The 16,135-nt window shown below is 38.6% G+C and overlaps 1 protein-coding gene across 1 annotated transcript in view; it reads left to right on the forward strand.

Annotated features, from left to right (window-relative positions):
• Nucleotides 1–16,135, forward strand: part of ATP9B (ATPase phospholipid transporting 9B (putative)) — a 506,373-nt gene that overhangs the window by 478,423 nt on the left and 11,815 nt on the right. Inside the window, exon 26 of the mRNA XM_044683481.1 lies at nt 1,171–1,279. Within this exon, the coding sequence (XP_044539416.1) occupies nt 1,171–1,279 (109 nt within the window). The remainder of the gene's footprint in view (nt 1–1,170; nt 1,280–16,135) is intronic.

A 16,135-nucleotide genomic window follows, 5' to 3' on the forward strand; every position in this document is an offset into this window, starting at 1 on the left:
TGCTAAAATTTTGTGATTGTTATTGTTACCTTGTCAATCTGGGGGAAGTTAGTAGGCCAAAAGAGGCTATAGAACATCCTCTCCCTGAACATCTGTGTAAAGAACAGGTAGTACATTCATTCTTGAATGGCCTCAGATGCTCATCTTCCACAGATTTGGGAGCAGTATCACAATTAGATCTGGAGCAGCTAGACGATATAATGGAAAGAACATTGGACCCGGAGTCAGGAAGATCTGAATTCAAATCCAGCTTCATAATCCCTTGCTGTGTGCCCCTAGGCAAATTACTCTCTTACACCCTCTCCCCCTCCATCTCTCTCTTTCTTTCCCTCTTTCTCTCACCTCCCCTCTCCCCCCCACCTCTCTCTCTCCCCCTCTCCTTCTCTCTCTCCTTCAGTTTCCTTGACTGGGGATAATAAAATGGGGGTAATAATAACACCTTTTCAGGGTAAGGATCAAATGAGATAATATTTATAAAATGCTTACTCAGCACAGTACCTGGAATATAGTGGATGCTATATAAATGTTGTTGCTATTATTGTTGTTGATGTTTCTGTCCGCTCAATGATCTATCAGAATGTTTTACTAGTCTTCAAAATTTCCTACATTTAAAAATGGCATGATAAAAGAATTCAATGTTAATGAATATTGGCAGACTGAATTATAATGTGGGCTTTGAGACTTACTTTTTCAATATATATTAATATTCTCAGTTATAGCCTAGATCAGTGATGGCCAACCTTTTAGACACTGCATGCTGTGCCCCGCTCCCCCAGAGACCGAGCGCCCTCTCCAACCCCCCTACCACCTAACCCCAGAGAGGGGAGGGAGAAGCACGCAAGAAGGAGAGGGGAGTAGCCCAGGTGCTCCTCTCAGAGGAAGGAGTAAGCACTCCCATTGGGCTGCTGGGTAGAGAGATGGGGAGGGGAACAACTCCACCCAGATCTCTCTTCCTTTCTAGTAACTAACTCAGGGGGGAGGGGCATGACAGTGCATGTGCCCATAGAAAGAGCTCTGCGTGTCCTCTCTGGCACCTGTGCTATAGGTTCACCACCACAGGCCTCAATGCTTATGTCTTATGCTATGATTGTAGATTTCAGTAACCATGTAATAGAAATTTAATGTTCTGCATTATGAAATTTTATGTTTCCTATATCTTTGCTTTTTAAGGTATGCAACTATCTATACAATGTTTCCAGTATTCTCTTTAGTATTGGATCAGGATGTGAAACCAGAAATGGCACTGCTATATCCAGAGCTTTACAAGGACCTAACAAAGGTATGAATATGCATAAGGGATCAAGGGAAGGTAAATTTTGTTAATAATTCTGAAGGCCTTTTAAAATCTTGGCCTTTTAAGAAATTTTTCAAGATAAAGAAATAGGCCAAGTTGTTGGGTGAAAATAAATTTATAAGAAATTTATGAATGATACATTCTGGTTTTCTCATTTCTTAGGAATGATTGTTCTCTATTATTTTGTCAAATTCATTCTAAGTGGAATTCCAAAAAATAAAAAAAATTTCAGGAACTGAGTGTTTCCTCAAAAATTTTTTGAAGGTCACATTATGTAGCACTGATATAGGAAGCATCAATCAATAAGCATTTATTGTCACCCACCACTCTGGACACCGAGAAGAGAAATGCAAAGAATTAAGCAATTCATTTTCACAATAAGTTTACATTCTAACAGGAGAAACAAGTACAAATATAAGAATCCAAAAAAATAAATGTAAGGTGAATCAATTCTAATATCTGCCAAAGCACTAGCAAGCAGAGGTGGGGTTTAAGAAAGGCTTCATGTAGAAGCTTTAAGAGAAGGATTCTGTGAGTCGGAGAGTGGGAGGCAGATTCAGCCACAGGCATTCCATACATGGGTGGTAAACAGTGCAAAGATATGGAAGCTGAAGATGAATATATGAATGTGAAGTGAGAGACTCAAAGGAAAAACCCAGTTTGGCTGGATCACAGATTTGGAAAGTAGAATAGTGTACAGTGAAACTGGAAAAATAAGCTGGAATTAGGTGGTAAAGGCCTTAAAAGTTAAACAAATTTCTATTTTATCCTAGAAACAGTGCTATTTCTAGGCACCCCTGGGATTTTTTTTATTAGGCGATTGGCATAGTCAGATCTACACTTAAGGAAAAGCACTTTGGCAGCAGTTTATATGATGGACTAGGTTATGGAAAAACTTCAGCTAGGGGGACAATTTGGGAAGTATTGCAATCATGAGGCTTGAACTTCAGTGGTGGCTGAGTAGGTAAAAAGAAGGGTTTTTATATGGCAAGATATAGATAGATAGATAGATAGATAGATAGATAGATAGATAGATAGATAGATAGATAGATAGAAAGAAAGAAAGAACAGCAAGATCTGACAATTGATTGGATATACAAAGTGAGAAAAAGTGACAAGTCAAGGATAATTCCAAAGATATGAACATGGGGACTAGAAGATAGCAAAAATAATGAAGTTTGAAGGGTGGGAATAAATTTAGGTCCTTTTTGTACATAATTGAGTTGAAGCTGTTTCTAGAAATGTACTTTGAAATGTTCATTGGATAATTAGTGATGTTGGATTAAAGCTTAGGAGAGACTAGGGATGGAAATGTGACTTGATGTAGACATGTACACATGTATGTGCAGAGACATGTACCTATGTGTGTGTATGTATATATTCACATACAGATGAGTATAGTCATAATTAAACACATGGAAGCTGATGAGATCACTAAGAAGGAGTGTGGAGAAGGAAGAGAAAAGGGCCAAGTACAGAGCCTTGAAGAATACTCACACTTAGGGAGTGTAATGTAGATGATTAGCTAGCAAAGGAAATCTGAGAGTTGCTCAGAGGAGCAGGAGAAGAACCTGGAGAGATTCATGTCCAAACACAAACACACACATTCCCAAAATAGGTAGAGATTGAGAGAGAAAAGGGAATGATTGAGAGCAATCTGCTAGTGAACATGAGAGGGAATGGAATCAAGGACACCAATTGGCCTTAGCATAAAGAAACTACCTCTTCATCAGATGGGAAAAATTAGTGAGGTAATGTCAAGGTTATTTTGGAATGAAGAATGGGAGAAGAGGGAACTCACATCAAATAACCACAGTTTTCTTAGTATGTTAAAAGGTAAAGCCTTTGGCTGAGAAAGGGAAAAGGTAGAATCAGTTGAGGAAGGGATTAAAAAATTGCCTTGCTGCAATGAGACTCTAGTTGAAGTTAGATAACTTGAATTTGTAAGGTACCCAGTCACCCCAATTGTGTGATTTCCTATTCTTCCATTTAGCAACATTTAAATAGAAGCATATAAGGCAGAAAGTAAGAGTAATGCTGGGCCAAAATTTAGTGAGCAATGAACTTTTTTACAAAGGGGTAAGGAATCTGAGAGTCAAAGATGATAAGAGTTGAATTGGATAACTATAAGGTATTTTGGAAATTATTTTGGAGATTGGAAAGGGAGAAAAGTAAATTTATAGCAGAACTAATGGCCTGAAATAGTATTTAGGGGTAGGTACTTTTTTTTAAGTCTTTACCTTCTGGCTTAGAACCAGTAGGCAGAAGAGTGTTAAAGGCTAGGCAATGGAGGTTAAGTGACTTGCCCAGGGTCACACAGCTAGGAAGTGTCTGAGGTCAGATTTGAACCTAGGACTTCCTGTCTCTAAGCCTGACTCTAAATCCACTGAGCCATCCAGCTGCCCCCTGGCTGGGTACTTTAGAGGTATGTTGGGAGTGAAAAGTATGTTTAGGAGAGGTGCATAGGGAGAGCTTCTGTGGTGGGAGGCTATGATTAGATAGAAGAAAGTCAGTTTTTCTATCATAGAAGTGAAATACTTATGAGTGACAGTGACATTTAAGCTGTGACCATCTCTGTGTATGACTGAGTTAAAGGAAGGAGTAGGTCTTGGGATTTAAAGAGACTGAGTAATTAGGAGGTTAAGGAATGTGAGGAAACTTCAGTTTGGATGCAGTTCTCTAGGATATAGTGCAGGAGACGAGACACTGAGAATGATCTTGGGACTAGGACACAGCCACAGCCATTATCTGAACTGGCTATAAAACTCTCATGGATATAAAAACATCTCATGATTTTGAACTGAGGAGAAGTGTCTGGATGGTGGCAGTAAAGGAGGAATCTGGAAGTAGCAGTGTTATTACGAAGTATTCTGACTTCTCCAGGGCCACTGAGTCCAGGGGATGTGCTAGAGAGAATGACTAAGGATCATCATCTAGGGGAAGCCAGGTTTCAGGAAGTCGATGAAAGGAGTGTAAGGAAAAGAAGAAATGTGTTCCCTGTGGAACAGAAACTCCTGAGGATGCAGGCTTTAAAGGAAGGGCAGGTTTGAAGTGAGTTGTGGCTGGGGTAGGGTGAGGATGGTTAGATGGGGTTAAAAGAAGGAAAGCCTAGAGATGGTTTGCTCCTGTCTCATCGGTGTTGGAGTAATACAGGTATAGAGGAAAAAGTAAGAACTCTTAGCCATACATTGCAGGTGAATGATAATACTCTTATAGGGGTGTGATTGCCAGGCAATGCCCCAGGCTGGCCAGCCTTAGACATTCCAGTCTGTTCCTATGGTGTGACTCAGGAGGGTGTCATCATACCAGTTTTACAGATGAAAAAACAGGCTCAGAGCAGTTGAGTGATTTCTGTGATCATGCTGCTGGTAAGTGTCAGTGGGCTCCTACTGCCTACCTTGAGATCCCGTGCTTCTTTTCTCATGCAGTACATTGTTATAAACCTGTCCTCTATGCTAGATCATAACACTAATGTATGTTTCAAATTTTTATAAAGAAAACTGCGGAGAATATTATTATATTGGGTATTTTGGAGATGTGGAAAGGGAGAGAGTGAATACTGTGGAACAGAATGAAGGAAAAGTTAGAAGTGCTAAGTATAGGTTTGCCTTACTTTATAATTTTCTATGGGACCAGCCTTGCTGAGCTGCAAGCTTTGATCAGAAGACTTCACTAGCTCTCTTTACACTTAGAATTAAGACTGACAACAGAAAGCAATCAAGTTTTCATTCATTTCTTTTATAATATTGGAGCAACATAATGTAAAAGGGGGAAAAACAAGTTAGAAGTTAGATGTGAGTTCCAGTTCAGCTCAGCCTCTAACTAGCTATGTAATCTTGGGTAATCTTTCTGAGTCTCTCAGTTATCTTATCTGCAAGTGGGGATCTTAATAACCTTCTCATCCTAACTCATAGAGTTCTTGTAAGGCTTCATTTTGATACCAGGTCATAGATTTAGAGCTGGAAGAGGCATTGAGGATCATCTGGTTCTCTCTCATTTAATTGCTGAGGAAACCAAGACCTAAGGATGATACAAATGACTTGCCTACGGTTACTCACATCGTGAGGAGTAAAGCCAAGGTTCAAACCCAGATCTTCTGATTCCAAATCCAGGTTTCTTTTCCTCTGTGCCTCACTGCAGATGAATTCCTTCTTTCAGAAAGAAAATATTAAATTTCTGCTACATGCAAAGTACTATGCTAGGCACTAAAGATAAAAGGTAAAACAAAAAAGCTCCAGCTCTCAAGTGCTACTCAGTGATAAAAGGCTGCCCCAAACCTCCTTTATCACTATCAGGAAACATGATATGGTTACATTAAAATGATGAAGCACAGTAGCCATGCAGTAAAAGAAAAATCTTTGGCATTTAAAGATTCCTTTTTTGCTTTTGTAAAGGACTTTTTACATGTTAGGTGGAATTTGTCTCAAAACTGTGCTAAATAAAAATAAGCTTCATTTACTAAGATGTAAAAATGTGAGATACTACCCAAAACAACATGGGAAATCTTGGCTAAACTGCTTTAGAAATGTAACAACTACTCCCTAATTCCATCTCGTGCTTATGTGAAAGAAGTTATTTAGAGGACTTTGATCCTGAGTACACTCTAGCCCTGACATTCCTTGGCATCAGTGTGAATGACAACATGGCAGAGCCAGCTTCAGCATGGACATCCCTAGCCAACAGGGAGCCAGCAGAATGTTGCCTCAGAAGGAACAGAGGCCATGGCATTTGAAAGCCTGTGGGAAAGGAGGGTCCTTAAACCCAAGTGGGTAGCTCTGTTGCTTTCTCTTAGCTTCCAGACCTGCACTGCATGTTTGGCCCTCTTGGCCCCTGATTTATGGCAAGCCAAATGAAGAGTCAGTTCTAGTTAGACTGAAACCTCTTAATCTCTCACTATCTCTTCACCAACAAATGCTTATAACTCTGGTACTGAGTCTCCAGACTAAATTTTATTTTTACATGTTATACTATTAGCATATAATGTCAGTACACAGTTGTTCACTATACAGGTATTGAAAAAGAGGAGATAGTAAAGCAAAAAAAACACTCTTATTTCTGCCTATACCAAGGATTTGGATTGTACATAGCAGCCTGTTCTTTTACTTAATGGACACTGTGTAATTATGCTAGCAGGTTAAGTACTAAATTACCCCAGCAACTACCATATATTTGGAGGGTTGGTCACAAGTTTCTGATGAAGTAGCTGATTCATCTCCAGCTGTAGTCACTGAGTCAATAAGTTCCATGCCATCACTTAATATCAGTTAAACTTGTTGGAATACCACAAGCCATATTCAGTTTTAATTGGATTGGATCTGTTCTGGGATATTAGGCTTCCCTTTTCATTTAATATGACCAGTGACTCAGTATCTTCAAATCTGGTCCTGAAGTGTTCATACTGTGTGGCCAGTCCAGCCACTCAGTTTCCCAAAGTTCTTTTTTTACTTAAATCCACCATCTACCTTTATCTGCTTAAGTTGATGTTACCGCTGTCATATAATGTGTCCTTTTTAGCAACTGACACAGTTCCAAGACCTTGGTAGCCAAAGTAATATTAAAATACTGAACTTCTTCAGTTAAGTAAAATTGTACTGAAATGGGATGAAATGTTTCGAATGTACATTGTTTGATTTTTTTTCTGAGTTCTTTTCTTGGATAGATGAAGAATAATTGAAAGTCCTTTTCATCTTTTTTTATTGCCATAAATATTAAATAGCTATGGGTTAGACCTGGTTTTAGTCATTCAATACATATTTGTGGGCTGCCTATGATGTACAGAACACTGAGTGAAATATATCACATAGTCCCTGACCCTATTTGCTTATAATCTAATGGGGAGTCCAGTGCACAAATATATGTGTGTGTGTGTGTGTGTGTGTGTGTGTGTGTGTACGCATACATATATATATATTTTTTTAATTTATACAGTGGAACAGAATAGAAGAATTCATAAAGCAAATAATCAAATACCAATTGAGTGGCACAGATAGTACATGCCATGAGTTCTAGAGAAATTCATTTCAATTGTAACAAATGTGGGACCTAATTGTGCAGTTTTTAGTGCCCAATGATCATTTCAATATTAAGAATTTATTTAAAGGACATTAGAACTATGAAAATAGTATTTCTGAAGCATTTTATATTATGTATCTTGTTCTTTTAAAAATGATTACGTTGAGGAAACCAAGTAATAAATGCAAGATGACCCAGCAGATTACTGATATTTATAAAGATTAGATTATTGAGCTCTAACTTTTTTTTCCTGACCTCTACTCCCACATTTCCAGCTGTCTCATAAGACAACTTACACTGGTTATCCCATCAATAAGTATCTTAAATTGAGCATTTCCAAAACTTAACTCATTATCTTTCCCCTGAAGCCTGACCCTCTTCCTACCTTCCCTATTACTGTCAAGGGTTCCATCTACCCAGTCATCCAGTCCTGCAACCTAGATATCATCCTTGATTCCTCATTCTCTCTCATCTTCCATATATAATCTATAGCCAAGTCCTATTGCATCTGCCTTCATAATATCTCTCAAATATTGCTCCCTTCTCTCCCCCAACATTGCCTCCACCCTGCAGCAAGCCTTCATCACCTCATGCCTAGACTTGATACTTGCTTTCCAGATCAAATATAAAATACTCTGACTTTTAAAGTCTCTCATACCCTGAACCTATCCTACCTTTACAGTCTTCTTATGTTATTTCCCTTCTGGTATTCTATTATTGCGCAGCACAACCATCTTGCTCTTTCTCACACAAGACACTACATCTTTTGATTGCTTTTTCTCTGGCTTTCCCCCCTGCCTATCAATAGCTCTCAGTCCTTATCTGCCTCATGGCTTCTTTTAAGTGCCAGCTAAAATCCCACTCTGCAAAAAACCTTCACCAGTACACTTAAATGCTAGCACCATTGCTCTAAGATTTTCTTTCATTTATCCTATGTACATGCTGCCTCCCCTGTTAGTTGTGAGCTCCTTGAAAGCAGGGACTGTTTTTGCATCCCCAGCATTTATAGCACAGTGCCTGCCTAGCATGTAGTAAGCACATAAGTGCTTCTTGTCTTCATTTGAGCCTTTCAGGAAAAAATCATGATAATATCAAATACTTTTTCTTAGAAAGAGGAAAAGTGTCATGCTATAAAGCAATGGGCTTGTGGAATAGAGAAAAGACCTGAGTTTTAATTCCAGCTCTACCACTAATTTACACTAATGACCTTGGGCAAGCCAATCACCTCCATAGCTTCAGTCACTTGATTTATAAAATAAAACAATGAGATTTTATTTGTTGATCCCTAATGTCTCAGATCCATGGTTATATGAATATTTTTATATGTACTTAGTTGGGTTTTTTTCATGTTCTAAGAATTAATATAGTACAACTGTATTATAACTTCTCTGAACATCACTCTGCTTTAAATTACTGAAGTCTGCTCATGAGTACAGTCACTTTTAGTTTTTTGGGTGCTATAAATATAAAAGGAAATTTACAGACTCATCCCTCTCATGACCATACAAAAGACTTTATTCATCTGAGATGATCTGTGGCCTTCTAGAAGAAGCCGAGTCTCCTCTGAGATTTGGGGACAAGCACCAACTAAATGATACATAGTGAAGTGAGCCATCCAGTGTATTTCCGAAATACCTCAAGCTTGTGGTTAGGAATGCAAAGACTGAGTCATAATTTAATGGCTCTAGCTTTCAAATACCCCTCAGAGTTATGGTATCAAAGTATCTGCAGAGCTACATTATGTTAAGCCTTCAAAAATTCTTTTAAAACATTTGGCATTTAATTTACAGGCCAAAATTAATGTTTTTCCTTTTATGCGTGATGATTTCAGGATTGTCTTGTCTCTCTTCTGGTTTTGTTGTTAGTGTTCTCTCCATCCTTCTCAAATTACCATAAATGTAGATATATGTTCATATGGCTATTTACATAGTATACTTCTCCTCTATTAGAAAGTAAACTTATTAAGATAGTCAGGTGGTATAGTGGACAGAATGCTAACCTGATGTCAGGAAGACCTCAGTTCAAATCTGACCTTACTTACTAGTTGTGTGACCTTGAGCAAGTCACCTAACTGCTATTTGCCTCAGTTTCCTCAACTGTAAACTGGAATAATAATAGCACTTACCTCTGAGGGTTGTTGTGGGGATCAAATGAGATACACTATTTATAAAGCATTTAGCACAGTACCTGACACATAGTGTTTATATAAATACTAGCTATCACTATTTTATTATTAAACACTTTGAGGTCAGAAACTATTTGCTTTTTTTGTCTCTATCCCCAGCACGTAGTACATAGTGTCTGGCTCTCCACGTAGAGCTGATACTTAATAAATACTTATTAGATTAATTTGGGTTGTTTAAGTTCACAAAGATTTTTAAATTATAAAGAAGTCCCCATTCTATATAAATTCTACAATAGCCTCTCCCTAGATAACTATCCTAAATTCTGCATTCATTCAGACTCCAGTTGCATCTTTTACAAATTCTGGATTTTTGTAAGTAATGTTTACATTACCTGACCCTAACCTCTGTAATAGATAAACAGATGTTTGGCACAATAAGTTCAAGTTGAATAGAATCTAATTCCCAGTTCTTGACAAGCCCAAGTTGCATTACAAGCTTATGACTCATATGGAAAGCCAAACTTTAACTGTAAAAATCCCGATTTGTCCCTTTAGGATGAAGAATTTAGAACTTATATGTCAACAATATTATCTCAAGAAGGCTTAGTTTTGAACCTAAAAGAGAGACTTGCTCTACCTAAAATGGCTGTTTCAGAAAACTCTTTTATTAAAGCACCCTGTTTTTCCCTAAACTATATTCTATTGGTGATGTTTTTTCTCCAACCCTTTAAAATTGCTTAGTATCTTAATTCTTTAAGATAGGTGTGGAGCTTTTTTTTTTATTGAGATGCCTGAATTATTCTTTGTAGATGAATTTGCTTTGATGCTTTTTTATATAACTTTTTAATATAGTTCACTTACTTGTTAACCCTTTTTATTATAGAATTATATTATCTTAGATGGAGAGGGACCTTAGATATCATTTGGTACAGAATAATAAATATTTCCTTGAGAAGCACTCATCCAGCCTATGCTCTGTAACTTTCAGTAATGGGGACCTTGTTGTCTCATAGGGTAAGTTACTTCATTTTTTGGACAGCCATAATTGTTATCTCTAAATTCTACCCACTGGTCAAGTTCTTCATCTGGGACTATGCAGAATATATTTAAATTACTCTTCCTAATGATTGTCCTTAAAATATTTACAGATCCTTATCAGATCCCAATCAACTTTTATCTTCCTAAATTAAGAATTTTTGGTAGATTCTTATGTGATTTGACTTCAAGTCCCTTCAACATCCTGATCACCTTCCTGGATATGTCACAGTATGTGTTCCTCTTAAAATGTGACATGTAGAGATGAACAATAAAATAGAGCATGAACATTAGAATACTACTGAAGATTGTCTGACCTAGGGACAGCATATGGTCAGTATTCCTTGGTTTTGTTAATTCAATCTAAGATTATGTTCAAAACAGCAGCTATCTCACATTGTTGATTCACGTTGAGTTTGCTGTCAACAAAAATTTCTAAATATGTTTTCATGACTGCTATTTACACCATGCTTCCTCTATTCTATCATTATATAGTTGATTTTTAAAATGTAAATATGTTTACATTCATTTCTGTAAAATTTTATTTGAGAGGAAGAAGATGCTTTTGTATCCGTATTCTGTCAGGATGCCCTTCATTTTCCAGTTATGAGTCCCAACTCATCTTTTATAACATAACATGACCTCCTTTTAGATCATAATTCCTCTAATAAATTTCTCTCATTGAATCCCAATGAGGCCTGTTGTGAGAAAAAAATTCCTCACAATCCAGAAGGAGGGTGGTCTACCTCTGAGTGTATTTGATTCCTCACCCTTGCAGGTCTTCAAGCCTAGGCCAGATGATCACAAATGAGTATTGTTCTTATTCGGGTACAGGTTGGGCTAGAGAGCTTGGGCCACTCCCTTCAGACACCATAGGGAAAGGAGGCAGGCTGGCTCCTGGTGGTGCTGGGCAAGGTTCACTTAGACAGCGACTCTGTGCCACAGGTGAAAGGCCAGACCTCTGGAGGGCTTCTTATTGTGCCTCAGGCAGCTCAGTCACTAGTCCCAATAAAGAGCCACTGGAGATAGTGGTTGGCCAAGAGGTGCCCTGTGGCATGGAGGAGGCCCAAGTCATGAAGCCCAATACTATATCTGCTACTGCATTGCAGCCTCTCTTAGCCTTTGCTCTACAAGTGTCATAGCTAACATCTGTGAACATCTAACTGTGAGGCCACTCTTGCCTAAGATTGCTGGTAAGACCCGTCTCTCATACCAAGGCACTGCTGCTCTTGGCCAAGGCCATCATTAAACCTTGAGTCCCCCCTCACTCTGAAGAGCAAAGAAGTCCTTGTAACATCATGACTGAAAGCACCAAACCTGCCTTTCCCCAAGAACAGATTAGCGATCACTGCTCCTCAGCTTGCTTATGTCTGTAATAGCAACCCTGGTGACATCCATGTATGAAGTCATTTTCATCAACATCATCCTGTGGGAAAGTAACACACCCCCCACCTCACCTCACCCCACCCCCCCGAGAATGTTGTCGTGCTTAGTACTCTATTCTCTGGAAAAGTCTTTCTCTTTGTCACAGTTGTTATATGGGAATATGATGCTGCTGATGAAGAGGCTTGTATTTGAGGGCACTGGGTGGTCTCAATTGAGTCCTTTAGGCAGGAAGACTATCTTTTTAGTACAGGCTAATTTGGGTCAGCCAGAGGTTGTGTGAGCCTGGCTGAAAGGTTTTATTTAGCCTCCCTGCTATCTCTAGAGCTCCCTTGAAGGGAGGAATAAAGAGCCCCTCCCTTCTGGAGAGAAACTCCTAGCTTACAGGAAGTGAAAGCTGGTTCACTTCCTGACTAAGATGGATGCCTGGTTTAGCCCTCAGGAAATAAAGGAAAGTTATTCTTTCCCTCTTCAGCCTTTGCCCTCGTTGTTGGTATAATGAATCACCAGAAGTTCTTTGAATAAATGCCAAAGGGGTTTATTAAAGCCAAGGGTAAGCTGAGGAAGAGGGTAAGGTCTGGTAACTAATTTCTAAGGTTGAAGCTAGTGCTGGGGGAGGGTCGCAGAAGATGGGGATCAGGCTGAGGGAACGGGCCCCTCAGCCAGGGATAAAATTCACTACCCTGATGTAGAAGGGTTTAGCAGATTGATAAATGTGGTGGCTTGGTTTAAGGTTGTCCCTGCCTGCCTAAGGAAGCTAATCCCACGTTCTCCTTCCCCAAAAACTCCCTCCTCCCAGGGCCCAATGGGGAGATCCAGGGGATAGCAGGATGTCAAGGGAGAGGTCAAGGGAAATCAGCCAAAAGCCCAAAAGCCAAAAGCCCTTCACTTGGTACTCCAGGGATATTTATAGTCCCAGGCTCCAACGGTTTTGCCATGAGACCAGAACTCTGTCTGGGTCAACATTCTATTCCCCCCAACTGCCAGGATTACCTCAGGTGGATTTGCAAGTGCCAGAGATTCTTGCAGCAATCCTGCATTACACAGTCTAGCAGCAGAGAGGGAGATATTGAAACAAAATGTTCCAAAGGAAAAGTAAGAATTATTAAATGAAAACTGTATTTTGAGAAGTTACAGCAATTCCATGCTATTAACAAGGCATGGAAAAGAATAGTAATAATAACAATAGGTAGCATTTATACAGCATGCCTTACAAATATTTTCATTTAATTCATCCTCACAACAATCTTCGTAAATGAGTGTTGTTATTGCTATTACAGTTGGGGAAAATGAGGCAAATAGCAGTTTAATGATTTGCCCAAAGTCACACAGCTAACTAAGTATCTGAGGACCTTTGAATTCATATCTTTCTGACTTCAGGTCCAATGGCAGGTCCAATGACTTCAGGTCTCTTCTGGCAGAGGGAGTGACCATTTATCTTAATCCTCTCTTTCATTTAAAAAATTCAACTCCATTTGGAGATACAGAAATATACCACAGCACTTTACCTCTATACATATATACACATACATGTATGAAAAACTGTAGAAGGTTGTATGTAGAAGGTTGAATGTCAACTATTTCCACAATAGAGAAAACAACTGGGAAACTAATGAATACAATTCTTTTTATAATTCAATTTTGAAAAATAATGACATGGATTTACTTAAGATCCCCATTCTCAGATTATGTGTCAATATGTGAAAATACTGATGACCTGAATCTCTTTAATAAAAGTAAAGATACCAAATTCAAATATACTCTTGAAACTCAACCACCTCATCACATATTGGCAATTTACTGATTTTTAATGAAAGTGAATTAAGTTTTACTATGTAATTGACATCTAAATAGGTCCCTAATTAGCAAAATTTCTAATTGTTCCTTGTGGTGGGCACTATTAAACTCAGTTTTTGGCTGTACCAGATTTGTATACACATGTGACACTTTTTTAAAGCCCTTACTTTCCATCTTAGAATCAATACTATGTGTTAGTTCCAAGGCAGAAGAGTCGTTTACTGTGACGATTTAGAACTAGGCCTAAAAAGGGAAGGTCCTGAGTTCAAATCTGTCTTCAGGCACTTCCCAGCTGTGTGACCCTGGGCAAGTATATATTCTGTTCCACTAGACTACAATGAGGAAGGAGAGTAATGTCCAGTGTTATATTGAATCTCTGGGAGCTTGAAGTTCACTGTTGATTGACAGGTGAATCAGTTGGATAGAATGTTCCCAGAGAGGCATGCAGACTCAGGAGAGAGCAGTTGAGAACCCTGATGGAGGTTCTTGGGTCTTTTACCGGTCCCTGAGGCTAGAGATCTGGGTGGATCCTGGTCTTTGGGAAAGAGAGACTTGCAAACTCAACCCTGCAAGCTCCTCCTGTGTTTCCTGTACCTTCATCAACCTGTGTTAGACCACCATCTCTGTTTCTACTGCCCCTAGATATTAGGAAGTAAATCATCTTAGTCATCTAGGCTTCCTAGGGCCTGGGAGGGATCCGGGAAGTGGGCAGGAGAAGAAGAAGAGGGTGGATAAAGGGCAGATATCTCAACTGATTAGGCTTAAGAAGAAGCTGAAGATTTCCCAGCAGTTTGCCTATTCTGGTTTAGCCCTGGCCAGGCTGTACCAGAGAGAAGCTATCATCTTGATTCTTTAATTTGCCTGCAGTTAGAGATTCATTAGTATCAATTTAAAGTAGGGTCTCCCATTACCTGTATCCCACACCATTATCTTCTGTGTCAAATATATTCAAAGTTTAAAGTACCTTCCTGAATTGGTTTCCAAAGCTTATTTGGGAAGGGAGTCACGCAGTCAGATTACCAACGTTACCTCAGCTGAAGAGCCCAATAATTAATATCAATTAACCCCAGGTGGGTCCTGAAGGGATAAACACTTTGACCTAAAGGATCCTGCCTGGGCAACTGTTATAGGAGAGAGAGGTGTCATCCTATCCTCTCTCTGTACTCTATCTATATATACATCTAATAGATAGTAGTACCTCCTTTTAATATAACACCAGTGAACCTGGAAAGATGGAAAGATGGGTTAGGGCAGAGTTATAAAAATCTGTATAAGCAAAATAGAGGATTTTATTCTTTATCCTAGGAGCAATGGAAAAGTTTACTGAGTTGGGGAGTGACATAGTCAACTCTATGCTCAAAGTCCCGTGCTTTTACAGTGGTGTGTAGGATAGACTGCACTGAGGAGAGACTTGATGCAGCAAGACCAATTAGAAGGCGTTACAGTAATTAACAAAGAGGTAATGAGGACCTGAACTAAAATGATCACTTTTCAAGTAAAGAGAAGTCGTCAAATGTGAGAGTATGGGTAAAAACAAAATTGGCAACTAATTGGGCATGTGGGTTGAGGGAGTGTCAGGAGTTGAGAATAATGCCAAGGTCACAAACCTGGAAACTGGGGAAATGGTGGTACATTCAACAGAAATAGTGAAGGTTGGAAGAGGGATAGGTTTGGTAAAAAAGACAATGAGTTTAATTTTGGACATACTGAGTTTGAAATCTGTCCAGAATATTGCATTTGAAATGACCAAAGACGATGATATGGGACTGGAGCTCAGTGGAGAGACTATGGTTGGATATATACACTAAGATTGTGAGTCAACTGCATAGAGATGTTAATTAAAACCATAAGAGCTGATAGGGTCACTGAGAGTTTAGAAAGGGAAAGTAAAGGCACTTGGATGAAGTCTTAGAGAACTCAATACCCACAGTTAGAGGGCATGATATGGATGCTATCTATATTATGTAAGAATATTATGGATAGGTAATCTATATATACATATATGGATACAAGTATATATATATATATGTATACATATATAAATATATAATGTTTATGGGGGTGGGGTGTATGGCTGCATGTTTAGGTATATAAAACTCCTTTCATTGAAAAGATAGGAGCCTGTCTGGTATTTATGATGAAAATACTAATATAGTCATGTCCCACTTTTTAAAAATCTAGTGTATGAAAATCTTTATTTACAAAGGAAAATTCACATTACAAGAGAATTAATCACCTTAGGGCAAGATTCACCATAGAATGCTCCTCTAATATATTTAAATGTTTATTTTTATGTAACTTGATTTTGAATCCTATGGAGAACAAAGAATTTTAAAATTAAAACATTCAAAGCACTGCATCAAAGGGGGACTGTCAAACATCTTTGAAATTATAAGAATACAAAATATATCAAGTTGTTTGGTCCCTGGGGAAAACTTTCTTTTTTACTTGTTGACTGAATAATGTAGTATAGAGAGAGGGGGTCATAT

Source organism: Gracilinanus agilis, chromosome 1, assembly GCF_016433145.1.
Source record: "Gracilinanus agilis isolate LMUSP501 chromosome 1, AgileGrace, whole genome shotgun sequence".
In the NCBI taxonomy this organism is placed as follows: Eukaryota; Metazoa; Chordata; class Mammalia; order Didelphimorphia; family Didelphidae; genus Gracilinanus; species Gracilinanus agilis.